This window comes from Alligator sinensis, unplaced genomic scaffold (genome assembly GCF_000455745.1).
Source record: "Alligator sinensis unplaced genomic scaffold, ASM45574v1 scaffold455_1, whole genome shotgun sequence".
Lineage (NCBI taxonomy): Eukaryota > Metazoa > Chordata > Crocodylia > Alligatoridae > Alligator > Alligator sinensis.
In genome coordinates this window covers 2,171,223-2,194,495 of record NW_005842142.1, presented here as the reverse complement: position 1 = coordinate 2,194,495, position 23,273 = coordinate 2,171,223, and the positions used below count along the sequence as shown (strand labels likewise).

The following is a 23,273-nucleotide window of genomic DNA, read 5'->3' as shown; positions in this document are numbered from 1 at the left end:
CCTGACTCTTCAGCAGCATTGATGTATGGTTGCACAGAAATGGTAAATAAAGTGGATTGAGTGCTGCTATATTTTAATTAGCATGAATCTGTGGAAATGGCTTTTAAGTTACAGGGCATCTTGGTTGTTTAATTCTCTTCCTGTCCTCTGAATCTCAATAGATTCAAGCCTTGGCTGATGGCATATTTATTGAATTTTGTCCTTGGATTCATATTCAGTTCCCTACTTTCCATTTAGTTGGAATGGCCTTTAAGAGGCTTACATGAAAAATATTGTATGATTTCTTCAAGTTACATTAGGTATAAATACTTGGCCTTTAAGAACAGCTCTAAAGTAATATCACAATTAAACATGATTGAAACATGATTGTGTGAATAGCACACAATAGCAACACTGAAAATATTGTAGATTGCTGGATCTAAGAAAAAGAGAAGGAGAAGAGGACATTGTTTATACCAGAACTTATGTTTTGCCTTTATTGTTGGTCTTTCTTGTTGTAGTAAAACTGCTAATGACTCTAAACTTGGACTCACATATTCATTTAGTAAAAGGAAGACATTTTAAACCTGTAGCACACATTCCAGGAATCGCAGATAGTTTACGCTTGACCCATTTAACACCCCATTTATCATCTTTAATTTGGAGCACCTGGCAGTGTTACTGTATTCATATTAAGACTCGGTTGCCTAGATCTTAAATGGGTGCTTACATTTTTAGTTAACACAATATTTAATTAAAACATGACTATGGAAAGGTGTAACAGCTTAGCTAATTGCATCTACTACTGCTAGAATTTAATGGCTTCTGATTTGATTATCTGAGTAGGGACTGCAAATACAGAGTCAATTTACAGGGCTTTTATTCTTTTAAACGATGTTTAAAATTGAGCCAGTTTTAATCAGTCACTGTTTAGGTATGTAAGAGGAATGTTTGTACATCTTTGTGGACAACTATGATGACGCTTGTGTATGTGTTTTTTATTTAAGTGGTAGTAGTGGCGGAAGTGGTAGTCGAGAGAATAGCGGAAGCAGCAGTATTGGCATTCCCATTGCCGTGCCTACACCTTCACCACCAACTATTGGCCCAGGTATGAGATTCTTTTCATATTACTTCATAAGTTACTGTGGCTCATTTGGATGTTTCCAAATGGACCCTTTTGTGTGTTCAATGGCTTTGAAATTGTGCTGAAACAAATAGAATCCTAGTTACAGAGTCTGTCCCATGAAAGTCTGTCATGAGAAATCTGAAGTCTTAATCTCCTGGGGAAAAATATTCCCAAAATAATTGCTCATTTAAAATGGTTAAAACACTTATGTTAGCTTTTTGTTTTATAGAGTGTTAATGCTAACTGATTCTAAAGAATTAAAGGATTTTCCCCTTGTTGAGAGGTACCAGATTAAATCAATTCTTTTACAATGCTTATGGACAAGTTGTCATTTCTAATTGCCCTGAAAAGAAAAAGCAACTGTATTGTATTCATTTCATTGGTGAGATCTTTTGAAATAGCCTGATAGTTTTATTATTATTGTATATGCTAAAAATTTAATCAAAAGAACAATTATTTTGTTTAACACCTAAAAAAGGTGGGAAGACAATCTAGGAATAAACAAAATACCAATTATAAAATTTAACATCATCCACTAATGTGATTTTTCAATGCCAAAAATAAATCAAAGTGTAAGAACTGTCATTGCTCAATACCCTATAAATTGCATAGGAACTGGCAGTAGGACCTTAGGCATCAAGAGCACAACTCTACCATTTGATAAAGAAAACAGAATTCCCTGTTAGAAGTGCAGAGCCATAGGGGTAAAGGGAGGAGAGGGCCCCTAGGCCAACCATCTGCATAAATGCAGCTTTTGATGTTTCTAAATTACTCCAGATGCACGCTGTTCAGTGAGAGGATTGTCTTAGGGCTGAGAAAGTACAGTACTTGGTTGTTAGTCAGTATAGCAAGATAGAGGAAAGTCATGACTGCAGGCTTAGTGAATGTTTATTCTGTAAACATGTTAAGCTGTCTTGGGTGAGGAAGTGATAGTCCAAACTAAAAATACAGACTAAAAGATGGTGGTGGTCAAACTTCATATTTTCACTCTTGGGTGGAAATTTGCCATTGGAATCTTTTGTAAACAAAGAAGCAGATCACACGTTCCCTTTTTTACAAAGATTTAAGGCCTACTTCAGGTTCCCAATCCTGCAGTGGGGTCCATGTAATGTGGAGTTCTCCTTTTTGTGGTTTTGCATTAATGAAGTCAAAGGATTCCATAAAGAAGAAAAAGTTTGTAAGTATGCGACTTACCATAGGGCCAAGGCTCAAATTTTGTATCAGGCACTGGAGAGTTTCTGATTTCTTGTTTGTTAAACATGCAGCTCTTTATTCCTAGCCTAACTGGCAATATGAACTATTTTATTAGCACACATTTCTGTTCCTCCTCCTCCTGGAGCCCCGCCAGCACCACCACTGCCACCACCACCTCTCCTGATGGGCAGTATGATAGGTGAGACTTAGTCAGCCCTGAAGTGATTGTGATTATTTAGCATAATCAATAATAAACTCCTCCTAATGGATACATAGAAGCTGTCTGCCTCCTTGTTAATGGGGTGTACATGGTTTTGGTATAAAGATCCACTAATCTCAACTAATTCCTCTGGTGAAAGCCTCTGAAGGTACATGCATATGGAAAAAGTGTAATGCATTAGTTACTTAGAACCCTAATATTCCCAGTGAAGCTGATCTGATCTGCAGCAATATGAATTTGGTCTGTGTGCAGGTCTTCTCCTTGATATTCTGACTTTGTAAAACAAGACAGTAATAATGTACATTAAAGGAGCAATAATTAATATGGGAGGGAGGATATATACTGGGATTTCTCTTGTGGACCAGTATGAATGAAAATAGAAGGAAGAGCAGAAGTGTCTAGTCTACTGGTTTGGATACAATTCAGTAATCCTGTGTGGAGATATGAAACTGGGAGACTTCAGAAATTCTTTTGTCAGATTTGTATCTTCAAGCTGCACAGCAAGTGCTCCACAGCACAGGGCAGTTGTCAGAAGTCATTTTCTTGCCATGAAACAGACTTTGGAGGCTTTGACTTGCATAATCCTTGAACATTTTCTCTTACCTGAAGTGTTAAATCATCTTCAAATAGTATTTAATTAGTCTATACATTTCTGAATGTACTTCTTGCGCGTGTGTGTGTAGTGTGTGTGTGTGTGTGTGTAATGTGTGTAATATGTATATGTGTATATGTGTGTGTAATGTGTGTGTAATGTATATGTGTGTGTAGTGTGTGTAATATGTGTAATGTGTGTGTAGTGTGTGTAATATGTATGTGTGTAGTGTGTGTGCAGTGTGTGTGTGTAATAGGTATGTGTGTGTAATATCTATGTGTGTGTAATTCGTGTGTGTGTAGTGTGTGTAATATGTATGTGTGTAGTGTGTGTGCAGTGTGTGTGTGTAATAGGTATGTGTGTAGTATGTGTGTGTAATATCTGTGTGTAGTGTGTGTAGTGTGTGTGTGTAATAGGTATGTGTGTAGTGTGTGTGTGTAGTGTGTAATGTGTGTGTAGTGTGTGTGTGTAGTGTGTAATAGGTGTGTGTGTGTAGTGTGTAGTGCGTGTGTAGTGCGTGTGTAGTGTGTGTAGTGCGTGTGGTGTGTGTGTGTGTGTTGATTCATATATATGCACACAATGATTTTTCTGCAAAATGTTACTGTGCTTGAAAGCTAAAAGGAACCTGTGCATTGACAAATAAGAGTTAAACTTGAGGTTCATTGGTTTGCATGGAGTGAAATTCTTTAGCCTCTGTGATAAAGAAAAATGAAACAACAAAAAGGAAAGAGACTGAGCAGTTATTCTTGCGTTTCATATTAATAATGAATTGTACATCAGCTGTGTGATTGGTTAAAAAAAAAAATTGGTGCTGACACACTTTGTATGTGTATGTTGATTCAAATTTGTTAATGCAGGTTCCCTGTATGAAAGCACAGTTAACAAATGGTAGAAATATTAAATATGAGTAATGTCCAAAAATCATAACCTGGTGCTTGTGTGAGCCATGACTAAATATGTTTCTGCAGTGGTGAGTGTTTCCTTCTTTTTGTTCAAGAACATCTTTTTATAAGTTTTTCCTTTTAAAAGATTGCATTCTGAAACAATCTTGCCTCCAAAACTTTTGCTTTCAACAGGATATAGAATCTTTTCATGGTGTTTACCTGTCTTTTTCTTTAATGAAAGGTGTTGCAGCTTTGCTAATTTATATAACCTATCTGTGTAGCGAGCAAGATTTCAGTAGCTTTTTATATCATAGATAAATATTTTATGTGGCTGGTATCATAATATTGTAGAACTGGGTGTTTTCTGTCTCTTGTTGATCACCTGCTACTGGCCTTACCCTGCTGGAGTCGTGGTTTCAGGTATTTGTCACATTCTGGGGCTTTTTTCTGTGTTCTGCATTCTGTCCTATGTAATACGTGGCTTAAGTCTTCTCGTTGGTTCCTTTTGGCTAATGCTTTTTCAGCTGCTCCTGGTTCAGCTCCTGGTTCCCAGTATGGCACAATGACCAGGCAGATTTCGCGACACAACTCTACCACTTCCTCAGCATCTTCTGGTGGATACAGACGGAATCCCTCTGTGACTGTCCCATTTTCTGCTCAACCTCATGTTAATGGCGGGCCTCTTTATTCTCAAAACTCAAGTAAGCTTCTGTGCTTTGCAGTCATGGACTGTTTTGAGCTAAATGACTTGCTTGTGCAGGTGAACAGCCAGAATCAAACATTTGTTTGCATTTATCTCCATTTCCTTAGAAAAGATGCAGAAAGGTGTGCTCTGTCTCAGTTTCAATTATATGTTGAACATTTGCCCTTCCCCCACCCTGGGAAATTACCTAGCAACAAATATAATGGGCAAGATTAGGATTGCCCTGTAATTAAAAGTAAACAATTAGAAATATTTTGTGGGGTGTTTATGCACAAAAAAGGGCTCCACAATTGAAAAATGTTTTAATGCAAAAAAAATCCAGTGGTTCAATCTCTCCATGGGATTAATGACAGTATAGAGCTCTTGTCTAAAATGGAACCATTGGTATTTCAAGTAAATACTATGAATTTTTTGATCTGTGATGGGAAGCAAAAAAGCTATTAACTACTACTGTGTAAGTCTTATGATCTGGTAATTAGATGCTGAGACAATTTAGAAAACAAGCCCTTTTCATAGCATTACCAAGATAATGCTTTCTCCTTCATTTCTTTCACAGTAAACCACAATGCTAAGGGGTTTCTCCAACAGTCATGTTCCCATTCATTCACTTGAGGCGGTATACCTCTTAGGCTTACATAGTTAAACTCTTGCAGTTAAGAACTGTTTAGGTACAGAAACAAATGGTTGTGACAGTTCTAAGTAGTTTTAAATACAGTACTGATATCGAACCAATTTTCATGTTAATGTTTAAATCAAGAAAATGAGACTGTCATCAGGATCGGTGGAAAAACCTGCTGATATTGATAACCTGTGTCTGCACAGTGGAGTTACTGAGCTTGCACAGTTGGGATTGGGTTGAGGGCAGTGAGACTCAGTTTTTATAAGTCCTCTCAGTCTGGGGTCCCAACTGATAAGCTCCCTTCCAGAGCCTTATTGTAAACACTTCTCCATCCTCATTTTCCTGCCTTTGTCCGCTTTTTCCCTCCTTACAAGAAACTCCTCCCCAAATTCCTTAATTGACCTTGTATTCCTCCTCAGTCCTTCATCCCAAGCCTGCCTCACTCCTCTGTACCCTTTACTTGCAAGCAGACTGTGGAGGAGAAAGCAGGCTGAGAGTTGGGCCAGTTCTAGAGAGCAGCATCCTGCCTGCCCGGGAAGGTAACAAAGCCAGCCGTTTGCAGCAGGAGGCTGCAAAGCAAGACCTTCTCTTTGCCAATTTTATAAGCTGTTTGACTGGTGGGAATGCTACTGTTCCTAATCAGCCTTGGGGTAGTAGGCACCCAAATAACTTATTGTGGGATAAAGGTAGATGGATCTTTAATGCATATAAACTGCTCTGCAGCAGCTGGTGATTGGTGTGTTCTTAAACCTGCGTGCGGTTTAGCCCTCAGTGGAAGAAAGATAAGTTACCATAGGGTAAGAGCATGCACATGGGTAGTTTCTGCAGAGCACCTGATATGCAGTATATTCCCAAGGTGAATTGTTTATAATCCTGTACCCTGAATCGATCCTTCTGTCCCTTTTCAGCCCTCACCTGGAGCAAACAATATTGTAGGCTAAAGTTTTCAGTGGGAACCAATTCCCCAGGATCTTTCCTTTTCTCCATCCCTCTAAATTATGACCATGTACACACATAGATTAAAAACACCTGTATGCTTTTGTTTTGGATGGATTTTAAACCATGCTAAATGCAGATTCTATTACAGTATCATCACCCTTAAGGGAATTTGAGTTCTGTTACTCCTAGTGTACTTTTAAAAAAATATATATTTAATCTAAAAATATTTGAAAAGCATTGATGGAGAACTTCCCACTGATCATCTAAAATTATTTCAGTAAGAAATATTTCTCTCTGTACACAAGGCATGTGGAATAGTTAACTACTTTAGAGAGTTAGCCATGGTGGCCTGAAGTTAGGCAGATGGCAGGGCAGGGTGGCGCCCTGTAGAGTAGATTAATGTTAATCTTTGTGTCTCTGTCCTTCACACACGATATCCCATTAGTTTCCTCCATATTTAATCCCCAGAGTAACTCCCTGTTAAGAAAGAACAACTGTTTATTTTCAGATAGTGGTAGTTATTTGAGTAAACTGCCCTCTACATCAGAAGTGGCTCAACTGCCTCAGCTGTTACTCAGTTGGCTTGTTAAAACTTCTTGAAAAAAGAATTTCAATGCAATTTGTGTTCAAATGTAGATATTATCCCTTATTTTGGGTTATCTGTAGTGTTTTTCAAAGCACCATTTTTTTAAGTTCTTAAAGGCCTTTGAACTTGAAAGTAATTTAATCTATTCCTGAAACTAGTGATTTTTAAGATCCCTACCTTGACAATAAATCTGGCTCATTGTTTCCTTAGCATTATACTGTCATGCTAACCAAGAGCTAGATTTTCTTAGAAATGTTTTCTTCAGTTTTTATGGAAAAAAATCTGTTGGATTTTTTCCCCCCCCTTTCTTACTGATTCTTTTAAAAATTATATGGGGAAAATAGTTGAGGTGTTCTTATTGTATGAACTAAATGCTGCATTTATTTGTCAAATATTAATATTGGTTATGGTGGTTTTCTTTTTAACTATTGTTTACTTGGAAATGAAGAACCTCTTTCAAATTTGCTTCCAAATTTGTTCTGCTGAATTCACACATTATAGGAATCAGTTAGGTGAAGGAGGATTTTAAACTAACTTCAACTGAAATTAGTTGGTTTGTTTTGGTCCTCAAAGTTATATGGTATTTGGTACCCTTGAGGGTTGCCTTTCTGAGTTCAGGACTTAAATATTAATAGGACTGAGTTATGCTTTTCCTCTTTCAATAAAAGCTTGAGGAACTCAGTAAGGAGAGCTTGCATTGCAGCTGCTCCTGCTCTTACGTGCCTGTTCTGTAGAGAGAAGACTTCAGTTTCATGGCTGTCAGTCCTGTGTATTAATGAGCATCAGTGGTATATCCACATTTATAAATCCTTTGTTCAATAAAAGGGTACAGTTCAGAGGACATGTGCTTGTCAGTCCCAGTAATTGGCTGGGAGGTGTGTGTATGTGTGCGAGCCAGTTGCACCCCATTGGACTGTCAGCCTTTCAACTTGCTAGGTGGTTCTTTCCTTACAGAAGATTTAACTATTGAAGAGAAACTTATTTTGCTAGAAACCAGTTCATAAGCTATTGTATGCCCAGATCCGTCTTAAAACCAGATAATTCTGTGGGTCCACAGTAACAGTAAATAGTCAGCATGCTCCCCATCTAACAGATAAAGTAAGTAGCCATTGGTCATTTCAGTACAATAATGAATTTATAATGGAGTTGTAGGATTGCTTGTTTTATAAATAGCATTGAAACAAAGCACACACGCTGTTCATAAGGCGCTTGGTATTATGTAGCAGCAAGAGGCCAATATTTGATGAAACCTTGTATGTTTCATGCATTTTACTCCTTTTAAACAATAATAAAAAAAAAAAATAGGAAAGTTGTGTGGTCTGTAGGTGCCACCACAATATAAATAATACATTTTAAATTAAATAATTTTTTAATAAACATGTCTTCTGAACTGCAACACATTTAGCCAGGCACTGCCTTTTATTCAGCTAAGCCAGGGATGGGCAAAGTGCGGCCCACCAGGCCATTCTATCCGGCCCGTGGGGCCCTTTAAAAATTTAGAAAATTAATATTTATCTGCCCTGGGCTGCCTGTCATGTGGCCCACGATGGCTTGCTAAAACTCAGTAAGCGGGCCTTGCCCAAAATAATTGCCCGCCCCTGAGCTAAGCGGATGATTTTATTTCTTAAGTCAATTGCCTAAACATGAATTCAGCTGTAGCTTTGTTGGGAAAAACTTGAAAAAGGTTCTTATGTATGTGTGTGTGTGTGTGTGTTCTTGGTGTTTCAATACTGTTTTGTGGTCCTTGTTTACTGACGGCTGCTTTTATTTGTTTTTCCTTTTTTTCCTTGATCTATTTGACTTCCCCAATATGGTGTGTGTTGCTCCCAGTTTCTATTGCTCCACCCCCTCCCCCTATGCCTCAGTTGACTCCACAGATACCTCTCACAGGCTTCGTGGCCAGGGTGCAGGAAAACAGTAAGTTTGGACAAGCTGAGCTAACAAAGAGTAGAGCCTATTTTCTTCTAGCATGCATGGCTGGCGAGTCAGACTTTTGTTTCCTCCTCCAGAAGCTAATACCACCTTGCATTCCTAGTGCCAATCTGCTATTGGAGCTGAAGGGCATGCTCCTTCAATTTTTTTGTAACATCTGCATGATTATTACTGACCCCATTTAAGTTTGGAACTGCAAATTTATGATTAGAAAGAAAATGTGAAATATGGCATCTTTTCAGGGCTGGGTAGAGAACTATATTTTAATTGTGGGGAGTTGGGGGAAAATATAGTGTTCAGTCTTCCTGCCTGAGGCTTTATCACTAGAGATAGTTGCTTAGTTTGCATTAGAAAAGATTATGCAGTATGTTGTCAAAATGCACACCTGTGTACTTGGTAATTCATAATTTGTGCCAGCTTTTTAGAAAGCCACATGGCTAAGTAATAGGAAGCATTTAGTTTTATAATTTAACATCAATATAGAGGACCTGGAACGTTTGCCTCAATTCTTTCTTTCCTTCCTATATTCTCTAGCTAGGTTCATATTAGTGGCATCTTCCAGCATACTTGTGTTGGCCAGGGGTGGACAGAGGTGTGTACCCTGTCTGCCCTAGCTGGGCTGGTAGAAGCTCTTGAGAGTAGACATTGTTATACTGGTAAAACTGATTTATTTATTTTTTAAACCAGTGCTGCTTTTTTTGCTCCTGCTCAGTAGCATTGGTATACTAACTGGAAAGGCAGCCTTGATGAGGTATTTTATATCCATGCCAGGAATGCTTTGCTTGTATGGAATACTGCATTCCTATACCAGTAAAATGCTCCTAGTGTGGACATAATTGGTTATCTTAAAATATTTACTAGAATATAGGCTGTAAAGAAAGACTGATCTTGAGAGGTGTTTAGTGCTGGTCACTTTCCATTGTTTTTGGGACGCTAAGCATAGCTTAAAGCAGTATTTCTCAACCCATGGGTTGCAACCCAAAAGTGAGTTGCAAGAATATATGAAAGGGTTGCAAACAAACTTTAAAAATGAATCAACAAACTTATGGATTCTCCTTTAAAGGAGAAAAACGTGGGACACTGTTTCTTCTGGCAAGGGACAAGGCCCTTGTCAGAGTTCCAGCCTGTAAGGGACTGCTTTGGCCCCCCGCTGTCCCATACACTGGATGTTGGCGGGGTGGAGGGGGCAGTGGGTTGGGACTGGCCATCAATGTTTACAAATGGATCCTGATATAAAAAAGGGTGAAAACCACTGGCTTAAAGGACTCTCACAGTAGTGATTCAGTAGGAGTCCAGCCACTTACAGAATGCAGAGAGAGCACCCATAAGAACAATGGAGCAGTTATGGTTTTCAGTAACCTTCAGAGAACCTAACCATTCCACAGGGTCTTGCCCGAAGCTGAAGTGTTTAAGCCTATGTAGGTACACACCTATGTAGAATTAAATAAAGTGGCCCAAGGTTACAGCCAAAATCCTGTGCAATGGTGGGATAATGTCCACCAGAGACCAAGGTTACAGAACATTTGTGTGCTAATAACTTCCTGGAAAATTTGAACTTCATATTTATTTTTTTCAAGCTTAGGCTCCCCCTTAAGCCCTCTCCCCCATTCTGAATACATTAGGAGAGTGGGCATGACGAGAGTTGTTTTGGATTTTTGATGAAGCCATTTGTATTTGAAAACTGGGCTGAGTTTGCAGAGCAGAAAACAAGAGTTGTCCCTAGCATCTCACTAAGGCAGCAGTGCATATATTCCTAGCTAAGCATGCACTCTACAAAATGTGTTTTTAAGAGATTCCCTGAGCTTTGTCCAATTCATTGTTGCACCCTTACCTCCATCTGCCCCAGTGATCTATACTTCTGCTGTGGGAGTGGGGATCAGGGCATCAAGGAGCAGCATAGGTAGGCTTGCCTTCCATGGGATAAGGGATTCCCTTCCTAACAGATACAGGGATCTCTGGGATTGGAAAGCATTATCCTCTGGCTGCTCTCTGGACGCCTAAGCCCTTCTTTCATTGCCCTCTGAAAGCAATTCCGTAAGACCTCTATTTTTTCCTGCGCCCTGTACCTGACTGTGGGTATCTTCGTAGAAGAATATTCAGTCGGTTTAGCTAAATACATCTGCTCTACAGTCGCAACCAGTGCAGTAGAAGTAGATGTGTTGCTACTGCCTATTTATGATCTATTCCTTGTAAAATGCCTGTCTCTACGTAGATTATATTGCAATGGCATTTTTACAAAAACTTATTCCCTCCTTCATCTTGCATGCACAATACTGTGGATTTGGAGCTATGTAAATAGTAATACAGAGAACAGGCATTGCCTTGGCCGTTTCTCCTTTAAAAGAAAATAATACATTGCAAAACCTCAAGACACTGCAACTTCAGAATTGTCCAGGTTTAAAATCAGTCCAGAAATATAAAGGCTAAAGTTCCAAGAGCAAGGTTAACTCGGCTGGTGCACATGAAGTATGTTCTGTTGTTTGTTTTGTTTTTCCCATTAAATGTGAAGCTGAATTTTATTTATTTTCAGTGTTTCCCATAAAATGTGCTTGATTGGCACTGCAGCCAAAGCAGTGCATCTGTTGGCACTTTCACTTTGTATTTCTAACCCTCCTTTGCTCCTTTTAAATAAGCAACCTTAATTCATTCATAAAATAAGGATTTTTCATTGGCTAAAACTGGCCAAAAATTGACTCGGGATTAAACAATTCAGATCCCAGTCAAATTCAAAATGCTCAATAGAATGGATATTGGGAGGAAAATATGTATTTAAAAAATTGAGTTGGAAATTCATTTGTGAAATGTGTGCCCAAGATAATGTACAAAATGGATCCAGTTCATAAATGGTTTCATTTATTTGTGTGTACATGTGTGTCTATGTGAAATGGATTGAGTCAGTAAACTGACTGCTAGAAAATCCTGTTTTATAGGGCAGGCAGTGACAAAAGACAATTGCTGTTACTAGAATGAAAGATTATGGAATTGGTCCAACTCATGAGAGCAGTATAAGTAAATATTCATATGGGGAAAGAACCACTAATAGCTTGGAGGAGGTGGGTAATAATCAGATAATAGTATTTTAATGACCTATGATTAAGTTCTTAATTTCACCCTTAATTCTCCCCCCACATACATTCCCAGAAAGCTTCACATGTCACTGTGCTCTTCTCCCCTAGTTTACTTGTTTTTTACTGTTAGTGGAATTTTAAATGCAAGTCTACAAAACCCTGTTGTTTAACTTGACAGCTTGGAGCTGTCAGCTTGTCTGGTCACCCATGCTAGGCAACTGGTACAGCTAATTTTTTTTTCTGTAGTATGTGTCAAATGATATGGTCCATGGGCTGACTCCGGCCTGCTGGTCATGCTCCCCTGGCTTGTACCTGCCTGCGTGCACAAGTTGCACACCTGCTTGTTGGTAGCTTACCAGGAGAGAGCATGAGCCAAGTTCCTCCTTTTTTTCCCTACAGACACAAGTGGATACCATTTCTTAGCCACTCTTCCCATGCCCTTGCTCTGGGCCTGCTGGCCTCAAAGACTGCCATTGGGATGCCGAATGTTTACTTCCTGTGTTCTAAATTGTTTGTTGTTAAACAGCTGCCATGTTCCACCACAGAGCCAGCTTGCAGATGGCTCTAGGATTTTTAAACACCCTTTAGCCACCATCTCTGCCACTGAGAGAGACGCCTATTTGTTGCCTAGGGACTGAGAGAGACAGGATACTGGGCTAGATGGACCTGTGGTTTGACCCAGAATAGCACTTTTTATGTTCTTAGGATAAAGGTGTTGGGAACTATAAATAGACCTAGACAAAGCAGGATGTGGGGGAAGACACTCAGAATATACTGTCCTTAAAAAAAAAAAAAAAAAAGTACTGTTAATAGAACACCTTTATCCTAAGGCTTTGATTTGGAGTGGGGAAAGAGAGCACACCGTTTTCAGTTCAGTTTTGATTACCAGCCTGAGCTCTACTCCTTTCTTATTGCAACAAAAACCTACATTTGTTATCATGAGAATATGAGTAACTGAGTAACTGTAGGGTCTTTCACTGTATTGTATGTAAATGGGCGTCTTCTGTTTAAGGGAGTGTATAGATGCCCTTGCGTTGGTGGCTGGTATATGTGGATTTGCTTAGATACAAGTAGCTCATAGTACTGGAAAAGACCTTCAGGGCTCTTGAGTCTAGCCTCTGCAGCTATAGGCAGCTGCCACACAGAATCATAGAAAGTGAGGGTTGGAAGGGACCTCAGGAGTTCATCTAGTCTGACCCCCTGATCAGAGCAGGACCATCCCCAACTATATCATCCCAGCCAAAGCTTTGTTTAGCTGGTTTTTGAAAACCTGCAAAGATGGAGAGTCTACAGCCTCTGGTGGGTAGCCTGTTCCAGTGTCTTACTACCCTCCTAGTGAGAGAATTCTTCCTAATAGCTAACCTAAACTTCCCTGGTGGCTGCAGCTTGAGACCGTTGCTCCTTGTTCTGTCATTTGCCACCACTGATAACAGTTTAGCTTTATCCTCTTTCATACCTCCCTTCAGGTAGCTGAAGGGTGCTATTAAATCCACTCTCAGTCTTCTCTTCTCCAAAATAAATAGGCCGAGTTTCCTCAGCCTCTCCTCATAAGTCACATCCCCCTGGCCCCCTCCCCATTTATGTTACCTTCCACTGGACTCTCCAATTTGTCCACATCCTTTCTGTAATGAGGGGCCCAAAATTGAACACTACTCCAGATGCGGCCTCACCAGTGATGAATAGATGGGAATAATCACTTCCCTTGACCTGCTGGTAACACTCCTACCAATGCAGCCCAGTATGCCATCAGCCTTGGCAACAAGGGCACACTGCTGGCCCATATTCAGCTTATTGTCCACTGTAACCCACAAATCCTTTTCTGCAGAGCTGCTGCCCAGCCAGTCAGCCCCCAGCCTGTACCAGTGCATGGGATTGTTCCATCCTAAGTGCAGGACTTTTGCACTTGTCTTTGAACCTCATGAGATTTCTTTTGGCCCAATCCTCTAATTTGTCTAGGTCACTGAATCCTAGCCCTACCCTCCAGTGTATCTACTACTCCTCCCAGCTTGATGTCATTGTCAAACTTACTGGGGGTGCACTCTGCCATCTTCCTGGGTTATTGATGAAGGCATTGAACAAAACTGGCCCTAGGACTGACCCCTGGGGCACTTCACTTGATATCGGCTGCCAACCAGACATCGAACCATTGATTACTACCTTTGGAACCTGATGCTCCAGCTAATTTTCTATCCACCTGTACTTCCTTAACTTGCTTGTGAGAACATTGTGCAAGACCATATCAATAGCATTGCTAAAAGCAATATATACCACATCCATTGGTTTCCCTATGTCCACAGAGCCAGTCATTTCATCATAGAAGGCACTCAGGTTGGTCAGACATGACTTGCCCCTAGTGAATTCATGCTGACTGTTCTTAATCACCTTCTCCTCCAAGTGCTTAGAAATGGATTTCCTGAGGATCTGTTCCATTATTTTTTCCAGGGACTGAGGTGAGGCTGACTGGTATGTAATTCCCTGGATCCTCCTTTTTTCCCTTTCTTAAATATAGGCACTGTTTGTCCTTCTCTAATCATCCAGGACCTCTCCTGATAGCCATGAGGTTTTAAAGATTATGGCCAGTGGCTCTGCAGTCTCATCAGCCAACTCTCATGGCACGCTTAAGAAGTTGGCTGATGAGATTGCAGAGCCACTGGCCATAATCACAAATGTTTCAAATGTCATGTTTATAGAACTAGGTAGGGCGTTTGGGAAACTGTCCCAGAAACTCAGTCAAGTAGCAAAAAGTCCTTTACTAATTTCTAGCTTAAATTTATTCATAGTCAGTTTATACCCATGAGTTCCTATGCAAACTTTGGGCCTTGGCAAATGTTCCATTTATGATGCAATTAACATGTTAATTGCACTATAAATTGTAACATGCCACACATTCAGCCAATTTATGCTGTGATAAAAAAGGCAAACCAGCCATAAAGATATTCCACGTAGAATTGTACTCGGTTGTATTGTACCATAAATTGAATGTGTGGCATGTGGCAGACCTGGGGTTGCCCCCTGCCCAATACCAACATTGAGCGCTGTATTCCTGGTGTCTGGGACAAAGTTGTCCCCCTGCCTAATCTTTGGTATTGAGCTGAAGGCAGCCCTGGATCTCCTGCACTCTGGGTTTTTAAATGCTGCATGTGCAGCTCAGCTGGGCCACACATCTGGTGGTTAAAGCTCAGGGTACCAGGACCCGAGATCAGAGAGCCTCTCCCTGATCTTCTTCCCCCGTTCCTACTGGGTTGCACGTGTAGGTTTTAGACCCAGGACTGCTCTGTGTCCAATCCTGACATTCAGCTGCATATCACAGTTGGGTATCGGGTATCTCTGGGGTCCAGGACGAAGTCACCCTCTGCCCCAGAAGTTATGACTGGTGCCTACGGAATTTTATGCCCAATCCCAAATGTTCCATATACTCCCATGCATGTGTGGCATGGTGGGAGGCACAATTCTGGGGAATAGACATCAAATCCCTCAGATCCTATCATGCATTATTTTATTGTCTGCTAGATGCCCTTGTCCTCCAGCTGAAGTAGCTCTTCCTCCCAGCATGGGTTTATCTTTTCTCCATCTTCATTTTGCTAAGCTAAACAAGTCAAGCTGTCCTGTAAACAGTTATCCTTTCCCCTGCCCATTCTGTGAGTCCTTCTCTGCAGTTATATATAAGTATATATTTGTTTCCCTTGAACATAGCAACCAGAACTGTACCAGAAGGCTTTACCAACGCCTGGTAAAAAGGCACGAATGTTTCCCTAACTCTGTGGGGAAATACCATACCCGATATGTCCTAGTATCAAATTAGTGACTCAGTCATCTTGTGCTCAGCTAATACACTGGGGTCTGTCTCCTGATTTGCTTCCAACTGATGAACATCCTCCTTGTAACAAATTCTTAGTAGTCCAAATACATGATATTGCACTTAGTAATAGGAAAGGTATAAATCTTACTCCAGGTCATCCTATTCTTCCTGTATAGTATTCCCATCCTTTTCTGTTCACAGCACCTTATTTTGTTACCGGTATATCATTAGCATAGTCCTAGCTTTGTGCCAAGGTCTTCGTTCAAGTTATTTAATAATATCAGCCCCAAGACTCCCCCTCCCTAGAGAATTCTGCTTGTAACCTCCCTTGTGCCCAGTAGCTTTCATTTCAGCATAGCCTCACATCTGTCTTACAGTTATTGTACTAACTGCAGTTTAAAACTAATCTCGGATGTTTTCCTAACATCTGGCTAGGCAGAAGAAATGCAGCAGATCTAGTCTAGAAGCTTCCTAAAGACAGGGATCAGGCTAGGGTGGCGTTATCTGCCATTGAACTCTATCCTGGTGGGCAAAATGAAAAATATTAGGGAGCAAATGGAATTGACATAAGGAAAGCTCCAAAGTGTGGGTCTCTTATGGGGTGGGTAGGTGAGGCTCAGAGGCTAGTACAATATGGAGAAATGTGGTATGATGTTGGGAGGCAAGTCTGCTGACTTGATGGAAAAGCTTGATGGTCAGGAGCTGCTGTATGTTTCTTCTGATTGTTTCCTGTCTCACTGATTCTGAATGTTGCTGAAAACTGATTGGAGGTGCACCATTGTCTTTTTAAACCAGCTTTTTAATATGGTTTTTCCTTTTTTGCTATACGCCAGTTACTTTTAATTGTGTTGACTGGGGAATCTGTTTAGAGATTTGGTAGCTAGCACATTTAAGTCCTAAAATATCTGCTCCCAAGCACAGTGGCTGCCTATATTAGTTCACCAGTTGAATTCTGGGTATGTCCTGTCAGATAAGTTTTTGTGCAGAGCTTTTCCTCTGAACCTGCTTTTTCTTACTTAGTTAAACTGTAAATAAGTCTCATGCCTCTCCAGTTCTTGCCTGGTTCACCAGCTGCTCTAGTAACTCATTCTACACAGATAAGGACAAAAACCCCTCTTTCTGCTGGCAACAGCTTCTGCTTTTGGAGCATGTGCTTTGACTCTAGTAGCATTTACACATAGATTTGACCACTAGTAACATTAGTTGTGTGTTGTAGCTTTAACAAAGCTTCTGTTTCTAATTGGTGCATGGTACTGTAGTGCATGCTGTGTGGCTTTCTATGCAGTGTACCTGGTAAGGTTTGATTGCACTTGCACACAGTTTCTGATGCGACTCTTCATGTTTCCAGTTGCGGATAGTCCAACTCCTCCTCCCCCACCACCTCCAGATGAGATGCCTATGTTTGATGACTCTCCCCCACCCCCACCTCCACCCCCAGTGGATTATGAAGATGAGGAGGCTGCAGTAGTGCAGTACAGTGATCCATATGCAGATGGGGACCCTGCATGGGCACCTAAAAACTACATAGAGAAAGGTAAGAGATTCATCCCAATTACATACTGCCACAGTGTCCATGTACTGATTGACTTGTAGACTATGAGGAAAGAATACCAAAATCTTCCTGCTCAGTTTCATCTACACTCATTCTTTCCTAACTTTTCAGTCACTGCAACCAGTGCAACCAGCCTAATCCTTGGTGCCATGCTAAAAGATCTTAAAAATATATTTGAGTACCAGAATGAAGTGGATAAATCTTTCACCATTATTTGTAAATTGGATTTCATTTGTCTTATTTGTTAAACTGTTATACCAGCTACAGCTATTTCAGCATTGCTGGACACGTGCCCAGAAATAACATCACTAAGTGCCCAGTAAGGGCAAACTTGTAAACTTTTTAACTCAATGAAATGATTTGCCATTTAACTGTTAAAATGGAGTGATAATTTGGGAAATGCCTCCATTTATCTTAAATCCTACTTTCTTGTGGAGCTCGTTAAGCCTCATCCATAAGAATATTCTTCTGAATAAATGACAAGCCAATTTCTTACCTGTATGGTCATGCTGCGCTAGGAAAGCAGTCAGTGTGGGACAGCAGTAATTCCCTATGACCTATTGCATTAAAATATTTGACTGCGGCTAGAAGATAGCTTCATGTGGCTCCAGAAAGTTTGAGGGGGATAGTCAGAATCTATTTTCTGTATGCAGTGGCAGCTACGTTCTTTTGAAAACAAACAATGTTTTGTTTTGGGGTTTTTTTAACACCAGTTCATGGGGATCAGGGTAACTTTATACACTGGTAGCCAGATGGCTATACCACACCCTTCTCCATAGATGTGTACCACAACTTTACTGTTCGAATTAAGGAACGTGAAGCTGATCAATAGAAACAGATTTTAAGTTACTTGCATTATATACCAAAAAGTACCTTAAAAAATCTGGTTTACCAACTCAAGCACTCAAAAATTGGGAAAGCCAGCCTTTAATTACATTATCATATGCTATTTTGTGCTGGCTTGCTACATCATTTAGCATATGGGCTGGACTGTCCACTTGGTGTGTATCAGGGCTGTAGGGTGAAGGACGAGGCTATTGCTTATTGGATCGTGCTTCATTTACTGCAAATGTTTGAAAACACACTGCAAATGTGGCAGGGACTGCATGGAAGAGAGATGGCCTTGCAGTAAAGGCTGATGAATGTTTGCCACCTTGGAAATTTGGCAGGTCTCCAATCTGAGTGTTTTGATATGCAGACTTCATATCCCTTCCAAAATACTGCTTAAAACATAGAACCACATTCATTGGCAGTGTGGAGGTCTGTAGATCCACAGAAGTCCTCTGCTGCTCTTGGCTCTTGCAGCAAATTCATCTGTTTAGTCCTGTGCTTTAGAATTGACACTAAAGTTTGTGCTACATAAACATTCAGTGAAGATCCAAGTCTTACTTTTGTATGGTTCTACTCATTGAAATAACTATAAATGATAACTCAATGAAGAGATGTGTACATTTGGAGCTATACCTGCTGATTTGAAGTGACGAACAGTTGTCTCTGTGAGTTACATTAGCTATTTATTTGTCTAAATGATCTTTCCCTTAAATGCTTTTATGAAGTCTCAAACAATCATGCCTGTACAAGCTGGGTGATTGAGTGCTTAACTTGGCTTACACTTTTACTGTTTTTGATGGGTGAGAAAATGTAGCTTGAAATCTAAAGAATCATGTTGATGGCAAAGAGATACTGAGCACTGACAGACATAGAAAAATAAAACAAAACAGCACTTTACTGGAAGAGGAAGCACATTAGTTTGACCTGGCACTTCAGCATCTGTAAAGATTGGGTGCTTAAGCAGGGTTTTTTTTGGTGCTTTTATCTAAAGCGTATTCAATCGGCTGAGAGAGAAGCGCCAAAAAGCCCTGCTCAAGCGTGCAGTCTATACAGATGTTGGGTGCGCTGGGTCAAACTAATACAATGCCTCTTCTGAGCACGCACTGTGCTCAGTGCAGGGTCATACCAAATTGAAAATAAAGCACTGGGGGTTCCCCCCGCCCCTTTTGTAAACAGCCACCAGGTATAGAAATATTTGCTATAAACATGGAGATCCTTAAGATGCCATTACAAATGTCATTCTAAAAATCTTCAAAATGCTGTTTTACTGGATACCATTCTGAACCAAACTCTCTCTCTCTCCACTCCATAGTTGTTGCTATATATGACTATACAAAGGACAAGGATGACGAGCTGTCGTTTATGGAGGGTGCAATCATTTATGTGATAAAGAAGAATGATGATGGCTGGTATGAAGGAGTTTGCAATCGTGTGACTGGCCTGTTCCCTGGGAATTACGTTGAATCAATCATGCACTATGCTGATTAAAATCCTTTACTTTTCAAGTTGAGTCTTGTATTCGGTCATACCATGATTATCTGCAAGGGGTAACTAAAGTTAACAGAATAATCTTAATACACTTTAAGGAAAAATGTGCCCATCTCTTCAAGCCATCCTATTCTAATGGTATGATTGAATGTCCATCTCCATAAGCATAAGTCTCTGGAGACAGTTTGTCTGATCTGATGGCAGTTTGTAAAACAAGCAACTGTCTATTACTGGTTATACTTATTTACTTATGCATTGTTAATTTTATGACCAGCCTAAATATTTGGGGGAAGTAGGGCATAATATTTAATGAACCATGATACAGATTGTGCCATTACATTTTTCAGTGCAGCATGGTAACTAACACTAAGTTAGACTAACATATTAAAAATCTGGATGAAAAGTTTAATGTTAGTGCTGGTCATATTACTTTTTGTTTAGACTCTTGCTCATTCTTGAACTATACTGTTTGTTTAAAGCATGCATACAGACTTATGTATTGAAATGATACTTTAAAAAAAATCCAAGATGCTTCCAATCTGTTGTAATCTTTACTTGGAGTACTCTCACTAAAAGTTTATTGCAATGAATTGTTTGAGTCTCTAAGGTGTCCATGTGAATCAAAAATGGGTGGTCTTCTGTATGTGTAATTTGTACTCACGTTTTTTTAAATGAGTAAATTTGCATTATGACTTTTCCATTCATAAATATATAAGTGAACCAAAGGTCTCGTCCATTACTTTGTTGGTTTGCTTGGCAAAGTGATCTGAAATGCTAATTTAACAAAAATATGGTTGTGTTATCGCTGGCAATACACTGAGATTAAAAGTGTTGTACCCTTAAACTACCATGGCAAGGGGCCAATGAAAGTGAAGTCATCCAGTTACCACAACCTCTTCTAAGATCCTTTGAAAATCTTAGCAGATTTTTACACCTGTTACATAAGATGAGTACTTTGAAAGGAGTTCTGACTGTGTCCAATGCACTCTTTTAAATAAATAGATTCAGTTCACTGAAACTGACGTTCTTAAAAACAAACTGCATGCTGGACCAAATAGTAGAAAAAATATTTTATGCTGGACCTGGTAACAGGCCAAGTAAGACAGAAAGAGCTAGCAGTCCTTTTTAACTATGGGACACGGGAACAGATATGCACATCCTGTTAGGTTTTTAGTACTGGGAGCTAACAGATGCACTTTGCCTTTCCTTTGAGTTAAGGGAATTCAGGCAAAAGGTCAGATGGGATGTTCATCTCAGTTTGTACAAAGAAGTGTGTTACTTAGGTTATCTGATGTAGAATATGCTGTAGTACTGGAGAATTATGTAGTAAGGATTGGTTTTGTACTTCAAAGTACTATTCTAATGAGGTATAAAATACACACATCTGTAATAAAATGATGAAAAGACTGGTGGCTTGGAAATTTGGTTACTGAATTATTCATTTTCTAGTGGAAGACTGAATATTGAAACTCTTTCACCTGCCTCCATTGTAACTATTTCAAATGCTTACTGCCTTTTCTTGTTAACTATTAATCTGATTTTTCTAAAAATTTAGCGACCAATAACTTACCTGTATTTCCTTTATAAATTGGAAAGTTTCTTTTAGTTTGTATATAACCTATTAAAGTTTATGTACAGTCTTTTATAATAAACCATTCTCCTATATAAAATTTTGGGTACTTTTGCAGTTTGACACTGACAAAGCATTCAAGCCATTATCTATTTTCACAATAAAGCCTAACACACCATATATTATAAACAAGAAAGGGAAAGTTGAAGCACATTCATTTTAATACACTGATTATATTTATTTTTATTGTGGCCTTGTGCATTAACATTAAGTGTAAACAATGCCCCACACAACATCAAAGTCTTCATTAAAACATTATACAGCATGAATAGAATTTAATAAATGGATTGATTGATTTCACAGGTGTATGGCTTCCTTCAATAAAACATCAACTTTTTTTTTTTAAAAAAGTGCAACTCCAGTGGGGGCTTTCTTTTTCCTTTTTAAAAAAAAAAATTTTTGGTAACCTGCACTGGAAGCAAACCACAATGTTCCAAAAAGAAATGTAGGCACCGTCTGGTACATAGCTGCCGCCAGAACTAGTGGAAGGAGTTTGTCACTTGTCTCTGGTAAGTACCATTTCTGTGAGCTGAATGAGGGCATCTCTTTCAGGGGATGGTCGCAGTTTACTGATCTCTTTCATTGCTTCATGACAGTAGCGTTGAGCGAGGTAGTTTGTCTGCTGCACACCGTCACTCTTAAATAAAACCACATGCAATATCAGTGGGAAACTAATTAAGGGCATCAAATAGGATTTCTTATTTCCGCTACCAAGTGCTGCTGCTGATACTGTGGATAACTTAAGGAGCCAACACAGCACCTTGCATTGAGGCCTGTAAAGAGTGGGGGAAGGGAAGTAGTGCTTCTGTGCTCCTAGATTGCCTTTCATTATCTGAGGTCCCTCTAGCACAGACTAGAGGCCAAATTCAGTAGTAAAACTATATGTAAAATTGAGGTAGTGTTCAACGTGAATAAAAAGTAGCAATCTAATTTACTTTTATTTAGCAAAATAACAATTACTGTAATTTTAAACTTACAATCAGTCTTTATATGGCAAGATAAATATTTTACCTCTTATCTTAGCTTCTAATTTTAGATTTTAACTAACAGTAGTTAACTATAGCCAAAATGTCTTCATTATCTGCTTAATATACTCTTATTAATATAGCTACTCTCCAGTCTGAAGAATTGAATAGTTAATGTACTGGACTCACCAGAATCAATCTCATACAGTTTATTACATAAACACTGTTTATGTAATGCCAGATCTCTTTAATCGTATAACTAGAACCTACTTAAATCAGTTTTGCAATTTTAGTGAAAATGACAAAAAATGGCGATCTCCACGATTGCTGCAAAAAGTGGCGTTAGCAGTGATTTTTTTTCCCAGGAATTCAAGCAAAAAACCCAAAAGCTTAAAAATAAAATGCTAGCTCCCCCATTGAAGGCAGCAGTTGCTGCTGTGGTGGCCCAGCCTTGCAGCCTGCCTGGGAGGGGAAGGCACCAGCTGGCAAAGCAGCACAAACAGGAGAGCTGCAATAATGGCAGCTGCCCCCTCGTGCCTCGGCCAAACAGTCTCAAGGGATGGGACTACTGCAAAATGACTGTGAAATTGGCTCTTCAGGCCCATGACCAAGCTGCAAAAATTGCTCTCTCTCGCTGCAAATTGGGTAGGTCATTATCAGGAATCTGGATTTTCCGTTTCCCACAGAAAAACAGAGAAAACCACGGATTCCCTGTCTTATCAGAGAAAACACCGATTTCCTCTTAGCAGAGAAATCTGTGGATTGTCTGCTTTTGCAAAGAGCTCTTGCAGGCTGGCACAGTTCCAAGCTGCAATTGCACAAAGGGCAGGAAACTCCCAGCCCTGCCGGGAGGGGGAGGAAGAGAGGGAAGGGCACCACAGCACCTCTCTGCCCCCCACCTCAGCCTGCTCCCAGGAGCAGGGGTGAGGGCAGGGGTGCCCCTCTGTGGGCCACACACGCACTGGCTGGCCGGGGTGGGGTTCGCACATGGTGGCCACCACGCCCCATGTTGCCTTTCTGCGGCCGGCCGCACAGCTTAGTGGGCGCAGCAGTGGAGTTGTGGTGGCGGCTGCCATGTGCAGGCCAGCTGGCAGGGGGATGGGGGTAGCTTGCATTCAGTGGCCGCTGCCCCACAGTCAGCTGTACGCCTTCGTGGGCGTGGCTCC

The 23,273-nt window shown here is 40.1% G+C and overlaps 2 protein-coding genes across 7 annotated transcripts in view; one reads left to right on the top strand and one right to left on the bottom strand.

Moving 5' to 3' along the window:
• ABI1 (abl interactor 1) overlaps positions 1-21,271 on the top strand; it is a gene marked incomplete at its 5' end in the record, with an annotated part of 90,520 nt that extends 69,249 nt beyond the window's left edge. Inside the window, 7 exons of the mRNA XM_025206125.1 lie at positions 987-1,087; positions 2,415-2,498; positions 4,520-4,696; positions 5,737-5,856; positions 8,673-8,759; positions 16,990-17,175; positions 19,337-21,271. Of these exons, the coding sequence (XP_025061910.1) occupies positions 987-1,087; positions 2,415-2,498; positions 4,520-4,696; positions 5,737-5,856; positions 8,673-8,759; positions 16,990-17,175; positions 19,337-19,512 (931 nt within the window). The remainder of the gene's footprint in view (positions 1-986; positions 1,088-2,414; positions 2,499-4,519; positions 4,697-5,736; positions 5,857-8,672; positions 8,760-16,989; positions 17,176-19,336) is intronic.
• Positions 21,272-21,295: 24 nt separating this feature from the next.
• PDSS1 (decaprenyl diphosphate synthase subunit 1) overlaps positions 21,296-23,273 on the bottom strand; it is a 35,684-nt gene continuing 33,706 nt past the window's right edge. For all 6 annotated transcript variants that reach the window (XM_025206149.1, XM_025206148.1, XM_006025366.3 and 3 more), the window contains one exon: positions 21,296-21,779. In XM_025206149.1, the coding sequence (XP_025061934.1) occupies positions 21,639-21,779 (141 nt within the window). In that variant the 3' untranslated portion in view covers positions 21,296-21,638. The remainder of the gene's footprint in view (positions 21,780-23,273) is intronic.